At 35.3% G+C, this 16,506-nt stretch overlaps 1 protein-coding gene across 1 annotated transcript in view; it reads left to right on the plus strand.

Moving 5' to 3' along the window:
- The window catches only part of LOC108965939 (lachesin), a 197,406-nt gene that overhangs the window by 135,444 nt on the left and 45,456 nt on the right, over positions 1–16,506 (plus strand). Inside the window, exon 2 of the mRNA XM_018928615.1 lies at positions 10,374–10,492. Coding sequence (XP_018784160.1) covers positions 10,374–10,492 — 119 coding nt within the window. The remainder of the gene's footprint in view (positions 1–10,373; positions 10,493–16,506) is intronic.

Consider the following 16,506-nt stretch of genomic DNA (forward strand, 5'->3'; position numbering starts at 1 on the left):
GATATCTCTCGGAGCGCGGCAAAAGGATTGCACAGCTATGACTGTGCACGATCACCACGTTCAAACAAACCCTTCAAGTCTCCAGAGATGGTTGGCATCTTAATTTTCAATCTTCTCTATGACAAAGTGATCCTGACGACATGGCGTAGAGCAAGCGATTGTCGAAATATAAATAATAATTGGATCATGGTCATCAACGAAATGCTGAGAAAACTTAAGAATCGTCGTGATGTCGGACTTATGGTCAAGGGAGTTAATGTTCCTACAAGTTGCGAGTAAACACAAGAATACCTCATCATCGTAAATAATTGAGTCACTGGAATAAAACTGAGATGGTTTTACTTACTGGGAGATAGCAAATCACGGATGCACCTTTGCTGCGGTGGCCTTAGTGAAGCCCATAGTATTCTATGGGACCTTTGTATGACGGATGTGACTAGAAAATGTTGAGAGCAACCATTAAGCAGCAAGTTAAAAATTGTCTTTGCAGATATATAATTATATTTTCTCTATAAGTATTATGATTTAACCCATAAATTCAATAGTTTTTTTTTTATCCCACCCTAATAAACGTGTACATCCACACACCTGCGGCAATATTTAGCAACGTATTGCAACGATAAGGCTTTTCCGCCTGCCAAACAAGCCAAACACCCACCACCTAGCCACTCGCTCGCTCGGTAGCGGCGTAAATTGTATTTGTTGCTGTTGTTGCATTTTTCCTTTGCCACTGCAGCGAAATCGAATCATATCCGCAACACTTGAACTGTTGTCGTTTATTTCTACAGCGCTTGTTGTGTTGCCATCCTTCCATGCGGTGCTCTCTTCACAGTTTTCCGTACTTTCCTTTTTGTTCTTTGCCTCTTTCGACTTCCTCCCGCTACTCTCCACGTCGTCGGCTTTTGCCTTTGTGGCATATTGCTTGTGGGTGCGTGTGTGTGTGTGTGTGTGCGCGGCTTTATCTTGTGTATGCAGTCGTTCAGTCGAAGCGCTGTACGGTACTTCCCTCCACGCCGTTTACTGGCGTTCGTTCGCTTGTCTACATTTGGCTCGGTGCATTTTCTTTGTATGATATTCGGTTGCATGCGCATATCTCGCCTCAGCCGCTTTTTGCGCAGATACAGAGCAGATTGCTTGCGAACTAACAATTCAACCGAATCGTTCAACCGATTGACTGGGTGTATATTTGTCTATTTATTCGGTCTTCTGACTGCAATCGGGGCTAGCGTGTGCTGGATGGAGGGTTTTCGTTCCTTTTTCAACACTCAGGGGCTGTTATGCCAATGGTAAGCGATTTATGTGGGTGAAGATAGGCATACATATCACACATGCGAAAGTAACATCAAATGAAATATATAATTTTTTTTTTTTTTTAATTATAAAAACAATAGTAGATCACAAACCGAAAGTCGTTTCCAAACCTTCCTAGTAATATAAAAAGTATAACTAAAAGTCTAATACATTCTAATGACAGTAGAGGAAAGCAAAGCTTCTACAGAACTGATCGTTGCACATTAAATGGAAGCCACGGAGTATTCTTCGGATCGCTTGACAATTTTTCCAGCGAACTTAATTATAAACTCACGCGGCTCTCGATCTTCACATAGCTTTCGCATACCTAAATATTGCAAGGAGTGTTAAGCAAGCAACCCTCCTCGATAAATTTAGAGTAGCATAGAAAGTAATAAACTTCAATATGTTGCCTCTTTTAGAAGTCCGCCACTGCCTCAAGGCACTTTCTTATATCAGCATTCTTTTAATCTAAAACTTTTTTTAAGACACGTATTCAGCATATTCATATTATTTCTGTACACTTTGTTTCAGTATCAGGACCACTATTTCACTACACTATTCACTATTCAATATTCCTGCTTGCAGTTTCATATATATCAGCTTTTCTGATATCCATTTTTAACGAGTCTACCAATCAACAAACTATCGGAAAAGTTTTTCCCCCGAAGAAGTTTCAATCCCCGTAAAGCAAAACCCGATACTTACACAATATAATAGAATGATTAATAATAATAGACTTTTGTTTAATAGACGATTTTAACGTTCTTACGTTCTCTGGATGACCCCTCAGTTTAAGTGTAATCTAGCTTTAGCTTAGTTGTCTTTGTTGGTCTTTCAGATTAAAAACTAAAATTGAATACCTAAATGAAGTAAAGCAGATATCACTTCAGAAAATGACTAGAACTTCTTCTCTGCGGGGAAAAGTATTTGGATTTAGCACTGCCGTTGAAAAGCCCAACTTTTGTCGAAGCTATTTATTTGCTCCTGACTTATTTAAAAACGAAATATTTATTCTGGCGGTTACAACACCTAACCACACTTGTCAAAGACATTCTTTTAAACTAAAAATAAACCTAGCTTAATACTAATTATGGGCTAATCTGCAACAAACATTATGGGTTTGCTTTTGAATTCTCAAAGTAATCTTTATTTGGCCGCTGGCGATGACGACCCTCCACTTAAAAGAGCTTTGCAATGACTTAAGCTGCTATGTTTCACATTTACTAACACATTTAAGCGCTTATTCATAAATAAGTCTGTTTAATTAGTGTTGATTAGCCTTTAAATACTAGTGCAACCGTCACTGGTTCGAAACACAAATGCAAAAATTTATGTTTAAAATATTTAAGTTGTCGTCGCTGCTTTTGGCTGCTACTCACAGCCAATACAAACAACCAGTCCGAGAGAGTCTACAACTCAGCCAAATATTTGTGAAAGTTGGTGGGCAATATATTAGTATTATTATATATAATATAAATTCACACATACATACATATTTATAATTAACTGCACGTATCTATACTATATACGAACTAAATTTAGTTCAACGCTGTGCACCACAAGCCAACCCACAAATCAGTATTCATTTGCAGCTTCCGCTTTTGCATCTTTACTAGCCAACGCACACAAAGTATTCAGATAAAACTAAGAGTATAATAAAGTTTTAACATTAAAAAAATAAAAATGATATAAATTGACTTCCTGTTGCGTGGCTGTTGCAATGGCATGCAAAACTAAATTATGCGCTTAAGAAAATGTTTTAGAAATATATGAAAATTATATGAGTATTAAAAAAGAAATATTGTGGGTGAAATTAAAGGTTCATGGAGGTAAGAGTAGGGGAAGAAGTTGTAAGTAAAAGCCGTATGCTCTTCCTGTTGCATGCAACAATCACGTGGAAAAGTGACACAGCTGCAACGCAATTGAAACATTTGAGCAGCAATAATGGAGGAAGTGGGAGCTTAGCAGAAATAAAACTTTATTTGAAAAAACAAAAACCAAAAAAAAATAAAATGAAATCAAAGAATACAAAATAAAATAAGGGAAAAAAGTTAAACAAAAACACAAAAGAAAATAAAAATAAACACTAAAAAATGAAGAATGAAGAATGAAAAAGAGAATTAAAACTTTTTATTTCCAACAACAACCGCAAAAGAAATTACAGCAAAGTATTAATAGTAGCTTTAAAATATAGCAAATAAATGTGGAAAATGTGAAAATAACTGTAAAAGCGTTATAAAAGTAAGTGTTTTGTTTGCTTCACACTCGCTCATACTTTTCTTTCTCTCTCTCTCTTTTGAATGTCTTTGCAGAACTTATTTTTGTTTTTACGGCAGAAGTTTGGATTGCTGCAGTTAATGTGCAACGGCACAGCCAGTAGTATTAAAGAGCAGCGCACCAACAACAACAGCAACAACTACCACAACAACAACGATAACAGCTACGAAAAAGACTAAGCAAACGAACAATAAAAGCGCCGCGTTGCCACAGAAATAAAGGAAGTATAGTAACAACAACCACAAGCAAACGTAGCGAAATCGAAAGAAACAACAACAAGAAAACAACAAAAACTGGCATACAAAAGAGTATAATACTATATAAGTAGCAATAGTAAATGCAAATAAAGCGACCATAAGCGCATGCAACAAAAGCAACAAACATACGCAAAGTAATAAAAACGTACAACAACAACAAACCAAGCAGTAATATCGCTCAACAAAATATCATCAACAACAACAACAACAATACCCAAAGTAGTAAAATCGTACAACAACAGCTTAACAACAACAACAAAGTCTGCGAATGTGTACAACAAAATAGAAAGAGCTTACGCTTGGACACCTGCAACTCGCGCGATTCAGGCGCCGCCTGCTGCACCAACCGCCACAGCTGCAAAGCTAAACAAATAAAGAAAGTGGAGATAAAAAAGTTTAACAAAAATCCACAGCACAGCGCAGCAGCAAAGTGGCATTAGCATTCCGCATTTACTCACACACACTCTTACATGCGCACTGATACATATGCGTGCAATTACAGTTAGCATAAAACGCGCAACTTTTTTCCCTCTCGCGCGCCTCTTTGCCTATCTGACTAACACTCATTGCATTGCTCCTACTCGCTGGCCATAAACGCAACGTCTCACTAACACCAACCAACACCAGCGCCAACGCCACCATCATGGGTCAGTTTAAATGTTGCTGCGTAGGCACTTTGTGGAGTAATGTTTTTCTACTGCTAATCACAATCGGCTACCGGAGCGGAAGCGGCAGTGGTACGCTCGTGTTTGCACAAGGTAGGAGTCAAAAAGTACACATACACACATACACGCATATGCATTCATTACAAAATGTTAACGCCATCGCCGCCATGTGTGGCCTTTTATATGCTTACGCGCGCAAAATGGAAAATGCAAGCAATTACTATACACACACTACTATATGCTACTGTATATTTATTCATACATATATATCTTTGAATAAGCGTATTTTGATACATATTCGCGCGCTTGGAAAATTTCATTTGAAAATTGTAGACAAATATTTGAGGCACATTTTCTTCAATATTGTGTGCAAATGAAATTAAATAGTATAGGTCAGCGACAGCGGTTAGAAAGCCTGTGAGAAATATTTGGCGAGTGTATTAGCTGTAGTACCTTTTACAATTAAAAAAGTTTCCTTATACGAACTTGATCCGTTCTGAACAAATTCTCCGAAGATTGTACGATTTCCTTAGAACAAAATCCAAGCCAAATTTTGTTCAGTTTGTATATCAGCTTATATATCAGTTGTCCGATATCAAGGTTCCGGCAAGTCTCGAGGAGAAAAGATCGATACAAATGCCCAAATTGATAACTCAAAATTAGTGTTTGAGATACGTGTCGTTTTGTGAGCTGCTAAAAGTGAGTTTTTCGTTTTATGCGATGTCGAAATTTGCTGAGAAAAGAATTTGCATTAAATGATCATTTCGAAAAAAACTCAACCCTTATGGTTCCGCAACCACCGTATTCACCTGATCTGGCGCCGTGCGACTTCTGGCTGTTCATCAAGCTCAAAAGACCGCTCCGTCGACACCGTTTTTATACGATAGCGGGGATTCAAGCCGCAGCGAAGACGGAACTGAAGGCCATCCCGGAAAGTGTCTACAACCAGTGCTTCGAAGTTTGGAAAATCCGTTGGCATAAGTGCATTGCATCGGGCGGGGATTACTTTGAAGGGGATGAAATTGATTTGGAAGAATAAATAAAGAATTTTCAAAATAAATACAATGTCAGCTTATTTTTTGGGCACAGGTATATATTGTGACAAGCAAGTATCCGGAAAATTTTAAATAAAACGCAAAATATTTAATTATTCATCAATATTCGCTTTGCCGCCTTCAATGTAATCACCACCGGATGTAATACATTTATGTCAACGATTTTTCTTAGCCTTTTAATAAATACTTTTTGAGATGGCTTCCAGGTCCTTCAGCGAAATTAGTTTACTCTCTTCGATCAACTGAAAATTAGTTCTATGGAGCTGCAATTTCAGTTTGGAGAACAAAAAAAGTCCCACGAAGCCAAATTTGGTGAATGCGGTGGTTGATCAATGGTATTTATTGCGTTTTTGGCTTTAAATTCGGTCATGATCGTTCTCTTTTCGGAAAAAAATCGGTTTTATTGTGACGAGTCGAGCAAAAATACGTTTCATACCCAAAATATCCACCAAAATTAATCGAAACCCTGTTCTCATCTCTCTAACACTAACCTGAATAACTGACGATTTTTAAGCAATATCTCCTTCTCTTTTCTAATATTTTCATCGGTTTAAGAAGTCGAAAGTCGTCCGAAGGAGACATGTTTTGGTCTCGGGTCGCTGCATAGGAACAGCGGGCTATGAAGACAACACTACATTACTACAAGAATTTATGCTACAGTACGCTGAAGACAATATGCCACTTAGGTGGATATTTATGCAGGACAACGACCCCAAAATCACGTGTACAAAAGAGTGGCTTAGGGTCAATACTAGATCTAAAATCCATTAAAAATTTGTGGTGTATGGCGAAAGCGTCGTTAATAGAAAAGTGTCCAAGTGTTAACGAAAAGCTTTTCCAACTTATTAAAGTTTCATTGAATGCAATACCAGTTTCCGTCTGCCAAAACCTAGTTGATACTATTCCAAAGCGGTGTTGGTCGATTTTAAATAACGAGGGATTTTCAACAAAATATTAAACTAATAAATAATTAATATTATCGCTTCTGAATGAAAACTAGTTACATTTTTTACTTATTATTGTATATTTTTTAAATAAATCTCGAAGTCTCCTTATTTTATTTCACATGCTAATATCGTGAATTTGAAAAAAAATGCAAATAAAATACACAACATAGCAAACTATGATCCTGATATTGGTTATATAAGGGCTAGGTCAAGTTTTCGCTCAAACTTATCCTTGTATTTTTGGCAGAAATATACACTATTATGAGTAAAATACGCTAGCTAGTTTCATACTCACTAATTATCTATCTGTACGGAGAAAACTTACCCGGAAATTTGAAAATATGTATATTGGGTTAAAGGTCTATCAGAAGTATTGGCCGGATTCAACCCAGTTTCGATATACAGACATTCCATTGTCAGAGAAGGAATGTCCCTGAATTTCTGGTTTATATCTCACAGACGATCGATCACCAACCCACTTCTCTACACTCAAATCATTCAATCGTACGCCGATGCAATATACGATTAAACCGTGATCAATCTTATAGAAGAAGCCGATTGGCTTAAATACTGCTCCCTGATTAACACAATTACCTACACTAGACTAACGGAAAAGAATTTAAATGCAGAAGCGTCGAATATAAAAACAAATATACGCTCCGCTGCCCAGCTAGCCATTCCAACAGAACAACAGAAATTTAATTAAATATAAACAAGTAACGAAGGGCTAAGTTCGGGTGTCACATAAGTGGGCGACGCCACGCCCATTTTCAATTTTTAGAGAAGGCCTGGGTGCAGCTTCTTTCTGCTATTTCTTCCGTGAAATTTAGTGTTTCTGATGTTTTTGTTAGTCGGTTAACACACTTTTAGTGATTTTCATCATAACCTTTGTATGGGAGGTGGGCGTGGTTATTATCCGATTTCTTCCATTTTTCAATTGTGTATAGAAATACCTATAAGAAACGACTCTATACAGTTTGGTTGACATAGCTATAGTAGTTTTCGAGATATGTACAAAAAAGTTAGTAGGGGGCGGGGCCACGCCCACTTTTCCAAAAATATTACGTCCAAATATGTCCCTCCCTAATGCGATCCTTCGTGCCAAATTTCATTTTAATATCTTTATTTATGGCTTAGTTATGACAATTTATAGGTTTTCGGTTTCCGCCATTTTGTGGGCGTGGCAGTGGAGCCAGGAAATACGTGAACCAAGTTTCATCATGATATCTCAATTTTTACTCCAGTTACAGCTTGCATGGACGGACGGACAGACAGACATCCGGATTTTAACTGCTTTAACAACCGTTATGTGAACCAAACTATAATACTCTCTTTAGCAACTTTGTTGCGAGAGTATAAAAAGCAAATTCCAATTTTAGGAGAGAACTTAAATCCGCAAAAAGAAAAACTTTTGAAAAATTAACAGCTAGTATAATACCCACTTGACTTGATAATTGACTTTATCCAATCACCGTTAGGACCTATTTATGAAAGTATGGTTAAGCTATTCCAAAAATTCAAACTTCCACTCTAATTCTATCACTCTTTCAAACGAAGTAATTTCATAAATTTACTGCAACTCATCACCGTGTTTTGCAGCCACATTCATAGAATCTCCCATTGCAACTGAAGAATTTGATTTTACTATCAGCATAATGTCCGGAAAAACACATGGATCAGACAAAATTTCTTACCCCCTATTAAAAAAACCTCCCACACTCCTTAAAAGTCAGATTGATAACTTTATACAATAACATAATAGAACAAGGCATACTGCCGCAGGAGTGGAAAAAAGCTGTTATTATCCCTCTCCCCAAACCTACCAAATCAAATACCTCAATCACTGACTTCAGACCAATTTCTTTGATTTCTACTTTTGTATGGCAAGAGTTCTGGAAAAAACCATTTCAAAGAGGATAATGTGGTATGCCAAAAAAGAATTTAATAAGCCCCAATCAGTTCGCTTTTCAAAGTGGTCTTGACCCCCTACTTTACTTTGAACATTGCGCCTCTTCAACAATGTCTGCGAAAAACCACTTATCCGTCCTGAGCCTAGACTTTGAAAAAGCTTTCGATAGAATCGAAGCCCATACAGTACCACAAGAACTACAAAAATGGGACACTGAAAACAAAATGTATAATTTTATAAAGGCATTTCTTTCAAATCGTAAATTTTCAGTAAGTGTTAGCAACTTCAACTCTAATATTTTCCCAATTAATAACGGCAACGTTATTTATTATAACCTTTAATCAACTCAGCAACTTAACAGCCTCATACCGCAGCGTTGACTACCTTATCTACGCTGACGATGTATTAATATTCTCGGCTTTAAAAAACTGGAATGAAGTCGAAATCAATTTTACTAATATTCCGACCGACATAATGGAATGGTCTAAAGCGAAAGGAACCAAAGTTTCTGCAAGCAAAAGTTCAACATTTCACATCTGCAGAAAAAGAAATTGCACTTTCCCTAACCTTTCCCTTGAAAATACTCAAATCCCACATACTAACATCCTAAGAATACTTGGTACATTATTTGATAAAAAGCTAATATTTAAGGAATATTGTAAATAAGTTAGATTAAGCATACTCAATAGATTAGACATTATTAGGTTTCTTTCATCAAAACACTGCCACATACACATCTCAACACTTGTAAATATCACAAAAGCACTGATGTTGTCAAAAATAGATTATGGACTCGCAATTTACGGACATTGTGCAAAAAAGCACCTCACACTTATTGAAACCCCTTACCACATAGCGGCAAGAAGAAACATTCGCGCATTCCCCATCTCATCAACCAAAGTAGTACTAACTGAAGCAGGTCTCCCGCTACTGTCTCTGTACATATATATTGCTCAGATCGAACGACGCTTCCGTTCATCACAAGCCGTTGGCACAGGAGCGTAAAAAAATAACTCTTGAACGATTGTTGTGAATTTTTGAAGAAGAAATATGGAAAACTTTGTGCCAGGACACCGGGCCACTCTAAAAACTACGAGAAGAATTAACTTTCTCCCTTGAATAGGAAATTTACAATTTTCAGTACTTTTTGCTTCTGGGAGCAAGTATAATATAAAAAAAATTTTCAACTTCTCTCTGGCTCGCTCTACAGTGAGCACAATATCACAATGATACGATTTAAAGTCTCAAAATCGGATGACGTTGCAGATAGTACAAAAGGTCTTTATTAAGGCATTTTCACAATTGAACTCGTATTAACCATCTCATCCAAATATATCGAAGATGAACGAAAAATAAGGAGCTTAATTAAAAACATACTTATATATGAGTATAAATCACGTATGTATATCTTTTTAGTTCACAAACAATTAAAAATCTCATAGTAATACGAAAATTACTGCACCACCTGCAAGTTCGTCGATCATTCACCTGTCTGTATAGAAAGCGATTACCTTATTTCTATTTTCTTGAGATACACGTGAAACTGCGTAAAAAAGATATACATAAGCCAATTTTCACAAAAACTGCAAATATGGCAAAGTGCACTCACCAGCCGTACAAGGACATTTAATGGGAAATATTTCCACTTTAAAGCTTCAACGCTTGAATGCAGCGTAATTGAGCGCTTGCAAAGTGCATTAGATATGAGAATTATGCAGCCATTGTTGTTGTAGTTTATCATCCACTGTTGTCAGCAAATTTATTTGTGCCACACATGTGCTTTGCGCACTTAACCCTCCATTTTCAGTTGACACCACGAAATACACACACACACACATACATATACACTTATACTCACACATATACACATTCGAATGCATTTAACATACAATGCTCCATATAATTCTCACGTTCACAATCCATTCAACCAAGCAACTAACCAAACGGGCTGTCGTCACTTCCATTTGCAGGCCATAATCAACCAGATGAGCCGGAGCCGGAGTTCTTGGCGCAATTGACCAACTTTTCAGTGCCGCAAGGGCGCGATGTCTCATTCACGTGCGTGGTCAACAACTTGGGCCAGTATCGGGTAAGTAGCTGCATTGCTCATACATTCTAAGCTTTATAAGTATAACGGACGATATAAGGCTCCAGCATACGAGAGGGTATACCACGTTTATATTATATATACATACATATACATGTATATGGCTGTACCAAAAGTGTGGGGCATCTGCTGTCAGAGCACATTACTATATACTTTGTTAGTGTGTGTGTTGCATGTCGGTATGTGTGCCTGCTCAGGGCCTAGCGTTGCAATAAATTATTTTGCACTCTCAAGTGCAGAGCACGTCCACTCCCGTTCGGTGGGTGGTAATATTTATGTATGCGATTGTAGCAGTAAGTGAAGAAGTGAACGCAACTGACCTTAGCGTAGTCTTTTGGGTGCAATATAATAGTAGTCGTCGCAGATATTGGATGCTCACGTACCATGGCTGCATATACTTAATGAAATATACTTGTATGTGCATTGTGCACGAATTTGTAGTGTATTGATGAAATGAAGAGAAAGAACTTACTACGTTTCTCTTGAATATTTTTAACGGTTTTAATGAAAGAAAATTGAATTAGAAATGTTAAGAAATAACTGTGTCTTCTTTATCTCCTGTTTAACCGTTAGCTAATGAATGTAGTTCGGTACATTAAGTCTGTTGACCTCTTTTTGCCGGTAAAGACTTCAGATCTTTACTAAAAAAGTTTTACTTTCAACTTTACACAATAATTTACTTCATACTCCTTTATGTATTTTGACCCATCGGTGTTAGTATGGTCAAGAATATAAGTAAATTATAGAGTAGTGAGAAATTAAGAATATTCCAATATAATTCGCATTCAAAATCAGTAAATATCAGAATATAAACCACAAAAATGATTTGCAATAAGTGCCATGCCTTTATAGACATTTCAAGTAGTCAAGTTTTTTTTTTTTTGTTTTTCTTTTTTTTTTAAGTGAAAAACATGTATCTTGAAAATCAACCAGTTGTCAGAGGTGGCTTAAAATATATTCAACATATTCTTAACTAAAGGACAACATGAACACTTCCTGCGGTATCCTATACTAACAATGAATAGATGGATCGTCTTGTAGGAACCATAGATAAATCACATCAACATCCACCAGTTGGCTCTCGGTTTGATTTTTGAAAAAAAAAAAAATATTGGAATTTTTCTGCTCACCAAACAGTGACTAAAATATTGGCTCCTTCGGGTTTTCTTCGATACTCAAGTTTACAGCAGCATAAGCGTTTTCCGTGCACTCGGCCTCTCTTAGGTTGCGCATTATCGACTAGAGTATATTTGAGAAATCGATCCATGTTTGGTGGAATTACTACCTCTCCTGAGCGATTATTTCGACCGTATATTTGACGCAGAGATGAGTCGCGCAATCCGAACAATTGTTTCGATAACAAATTTACAAGATTTGCAAATGTTTTTCCGAAGTAAGTTTGTTCATTATTAAATGATACACCAAATTGAGTACAAAAAAATATTATTTGTTATAAAAGGCCAACTCCGAAAAGGTTACTGAACCCACGTTCTATTGCAGTTTTTATCCTCTATCGTACAGAGATGTAGATTTTTCCCCTTAGTTTTTATTTCTACCTAGAACAATTTCCCTTCCAATGGATGAATTAACAGATCGAAATTGGGTGAATTCGTAATTATGTAATTGGTTACTTACGTTAGAAATCCATAAGCACGCCTTTTACTTCATCATATTTTGACTTTTTAACAAACATAATCACATAGGTTTTTTTTACATATATCAAAAGCAATTTTATTTAATCTATCACAGCTGCATATTAACTTATAAACTAATAAACAGAAATCTAAAGCGAAAGTGATGTGAAATTCGGAATCGAAGAAAATACGAAACCCTACGAAGCATATTCAAGTTAATGTCAAATAAACTAATCGACTATATTTAAGATGAATATCATATATAAAAATATAGTGGTTATTTTAAAGATGAGGTACTGTGTTTTTATACCCGAAGAGGGTATTTTCAATTTGTAAAACCCTGGAAAAATCGTCAGAAACCCTAAAGTATGTATATAAAATATCTTTATCGTCTATATGCCTGTCTCGTAAACTCGTATATGCGAATTAGTCCCTAAGTGTTTGAGAAATCGATAAGATATTTGCACACATTATTTTCTTTAAGAAGCTGCTCATTTATCAGAACTACTGACTGGTCCACTATAGCATACTGCTACCTTACAAACTGGCCAATCATAATCTTCTTCACGATCAACGATCAAAATAAAGTTATTTGCGCAATTCTTCATATTGTTCAAGTCAATACTAAAAATTTCGAAAAAGTTGTTTTAATTGAACTACTATCGCATAGGTATTGCTACTATTTTCGCTGACCAATTACGATATGAGAAATACCCGTGGAAAAGGTATTAAAGCTTCAGTACAACCGAAGTTAACTTGTGTTATCATTTTTTTCTGAAATATTGAACTAGAATCTCCAGCTGCAGCAAACTTATTGTACATATGTATATGTTACCATTGGACTATGTTATATTCCTGCAATTAATAATAAAGTTTTTTTGTTTTGAAACCCATTTCGTACTACACGAGGTAAAACAGAGATTAAGGGCTCCACGATTTAGAAGCTTCAAAAAAGGTTTTTTTTTTTTAATGTCTTTAGGAAGGACAGAAACATATTTTTAAATAACAAATCCTCGAGTTAAACTAAAAAAGTTCTAAAAAAAGTGAAAAATTCTAAAATTTTTTAAAACTTGAAAATAAAATGGTTTTTTGGCAAAATTTTTCCACTTTATGTTGTTTAAAAGTATGTTCATACATGACTATTCTTAGTTTTTTTATTTTAAATAGAAAATAAGTTAACGCCAAAGGTTATAAATTTTGCCCCAATTCAATCAGACGTTCAGTTTCTTTTTTCTATCTTGCCCGCCAATTCAGTAAAATCGTAAAAATGAACAACCGAGAAATCGCGCGTCAAAGTTTTCGCTTTCTGCCCAATCGCTCATATATGTGCTAGACGCTCGGTCACTACTTTCCTTATAGCTTCGAAAATATTTCGAATTTTCATCTATGACTTTGGGGACAAATTCTTAGATATTTTTAAAGATATTTTTAAAGATTTAAGCAAAGAAATCGATTTTTGAAGCTTCTAAATCAGGCTCCCCCCTTAAATCTAGAAGAATTTCTTCTTTGTGAACTCCAAATTGATTCAGAAAAGTTTGCAAATAAATTATTGAAGTGGGTATGAGTTCATATTAACCACAATAAAACTTACTCCTCACTCCCATCTGGTTGTGTGTGAAATGTTGGCCAGACAACAAACAAAATTCACACTGCCATAGTATGTAACACATTTGGCTCCCAGTTTAGTCTACGAACATATATTAAATATTTCAATGAATTTGTTTTAAACAATATTTTAAGTCTTTAAAATTTATTGTTAAATTTCAATTAATTAAATCTGTATATTGTCAAATCATTGGCAATCATTCAAATACAAATAGCTTCTCACACCAGCCTCATAAGTTTGTGATTTATGCAAACGGAAATTATAGTTAGACTTTAATGTGCTCAATTGTAACTTTGCATACTTCAAAAAGTGCTCTTCTTTAATTAAAAGCAATAATTTTCAACAATGGTTTTTGTGGTGAATACCATTATAAGAATGTATGATTTAAGGAGACTTCGTCAACAGCTTCTAGCAAATGATTTTATTTGCAAACATGAAATATAACTTAGTTGTGGTTGACTTTTGTGCTTATAAATGCCTTAAATTGAATGCTTATGCCGTTTTCTTAATTGTCCTTGCAGCTTAAGATTTGCAAACAAACAGACAGCACATCTGCACAAATCAACTTGAATTACAAATTTATTTTTTATTGCTGCAGTTGTTTATATGGCGTAAGAAAATTTGTGCAATATATAGTTGCAAAATGACCTATAAAACACTTTCTGACAGCTGCGTAATACTACTGTAAATAAAACTATAAATTTGATCATTTAATGCACCAGAACAACGAATGAAAAGGATATTCACCGTGACTTGTACTTATAAGAGTATGTGTGTGTGTTTATGTAAAATAATACCTTTTAATGTGCATAGGCACACATGTGCAATTATACTGTGTATAAGTATGTATCTAAATTGTGTGTGTAAATATGCTCAGATATATTATGTACACTTACAGTTATGGAAGGATCTGCTAATGAATACATCTACTAATTCACATAACCGCAACTACTGAGGCAGAGAATCGAAACAGTAACTGTAAATAATATGCTTGAACTAATATAAATAATAAAAGGCAAAACAAATTTCGATACAAATTATATTTTAAATACTTCAGACACTTTCCATGTAAACGCAAATGTACTTATTTCCTTATTGATTCTGTCACAAAAAAGTTCTTTCTGTTTTTTTAAGACTTTTTTTTTTAATTCGGTTGCACTGAACCTCACAAATATAAAAGGTTTCATACAAACACTTGTTTCCAATCGTTCAGCTTGTATGACTGTTATGTACTATAATAATCCGATCTGAACACTTTCCACGGAAATTGCTTACTGACTTAAAAAATAACCCTGCTAAATTTCGAGAAGACATCTCGGCCACAAACATTTTTCATAAAAACTCTTGATTCCGATCATAAGGTTTGTATGGCATCTATATTCTATAACAATCCATTCTAAATCGTTTTTTCGGAGACAAGGTGGCACCATTGCTGCAGCCAATAACCCATGCAAATTTCTTGAAGATATCTAGTCGCATAAAAAAGCGCTCCATACATACACTTTATGTCCAAACGAACAGCTTCTTGGTGAGAAAATTGGAAGTACAAAATTTCAGATCGCCAACTCAATCGCTCAGAGATTAGTACGCAGCTGTCAGTATATAAACAGATTGAGAGACGGACATAGCTAAATCGACTCAGCTCCTTATTCTGATCATCTACTATATATCATATACATATTATAAGGTCAGGTAAATGGCATGAACTTCCTCAGTGTTTACGCCAAAAAAGAAGAAGATGATATTTATACCAGTTATCTCTTCGATTCACCGTTCTTGAAGTTTTCGCGATTCGACGACACATACATACTATATTTTTCAAAACTCTAATAATCTTTTTTTTTTTTTTTTTGTAAGTAAATAGTCGTATATGTATTGGTTTATGGGTTCACGTTTATGGTTTTTGGGTTCACCTGGAGCTTAACTTCAGCTACTGTGCTTCTAGTTATTCGTTCATATTCACAGTAATAAGTTTTAAAATAAATATTAATTCGAATCTGTACTCAATGGTCTTTTAATTTATCGCGCAACTTTACACATAAAAAGTACATGGCCCGTTGTTTGTCCGCGATGGACTCTTAAACTACTGAATCGATTTTAGCAAAATTTGGTACACTGTGTCCAGTTCGAACCAACTTAGAAGATATAATAAGATAATAATTCATAACCGTCCACACAATTTGTTCATGTTTATTAAGTACAATCTATTAAGCAGACAACTCTATTAACTGGACAGGCTGGTGACCAGACATTACATTTTTGACATTATATTTTTGACAAAATGACACTAGTTTAGTTTTGGGTTCAAATGACTAACCTGAAGTGTTGCTTTCAAAATTACATTCCAGCTTGTTTTGATTTTCGCTTAAAATACTCTATACAACTTAGTATACAGTACACATTTCATGAACAGGTTATAAAGCCAATAACATGTACACCAAATCCCAAAAAAAAGGGTTTTCCAACTTTCTATATCATTATGTCAATTATCTAGAATGTGTACCTCAACTCTTTCAGCTTATACACGAACAATTCTCGGAGTGAATGTATCCTTATGCTCTTTTAAGCTGTTGATTTAATGCAGTTATTTATGCGACTCCAGGCTATGCTTCGTCTAATTTATATGTCAGCATAAATATGTTTCGTGTGCACAAACAAATGAATATATGGTGGCAGAGATAAATATGTATTTATGTGCATATATACAATGCTGAAAGGATGACATAGAAAACGTACCAAGTGCATTTTTAACGAAA

The sequence above is a fragment of the Bactrocera latifrons genome, unplaced genomic scaffold, assembly GCF_001853355.1.
Source record: "Bactrocera latifrons isolate USDA-ARS-PBARC rearing strain unplaced genomic scaffold, ASM185335v1 scaffold_151, whole genome shotgun sequence".
Taxonomy (NCBI): domain Eukaryota; kingdom Metazoa; phylum Arthropoda; class Insecta; order Diptera; family Tephritidae; genus Bactrocera; species Bactrocera latifrons.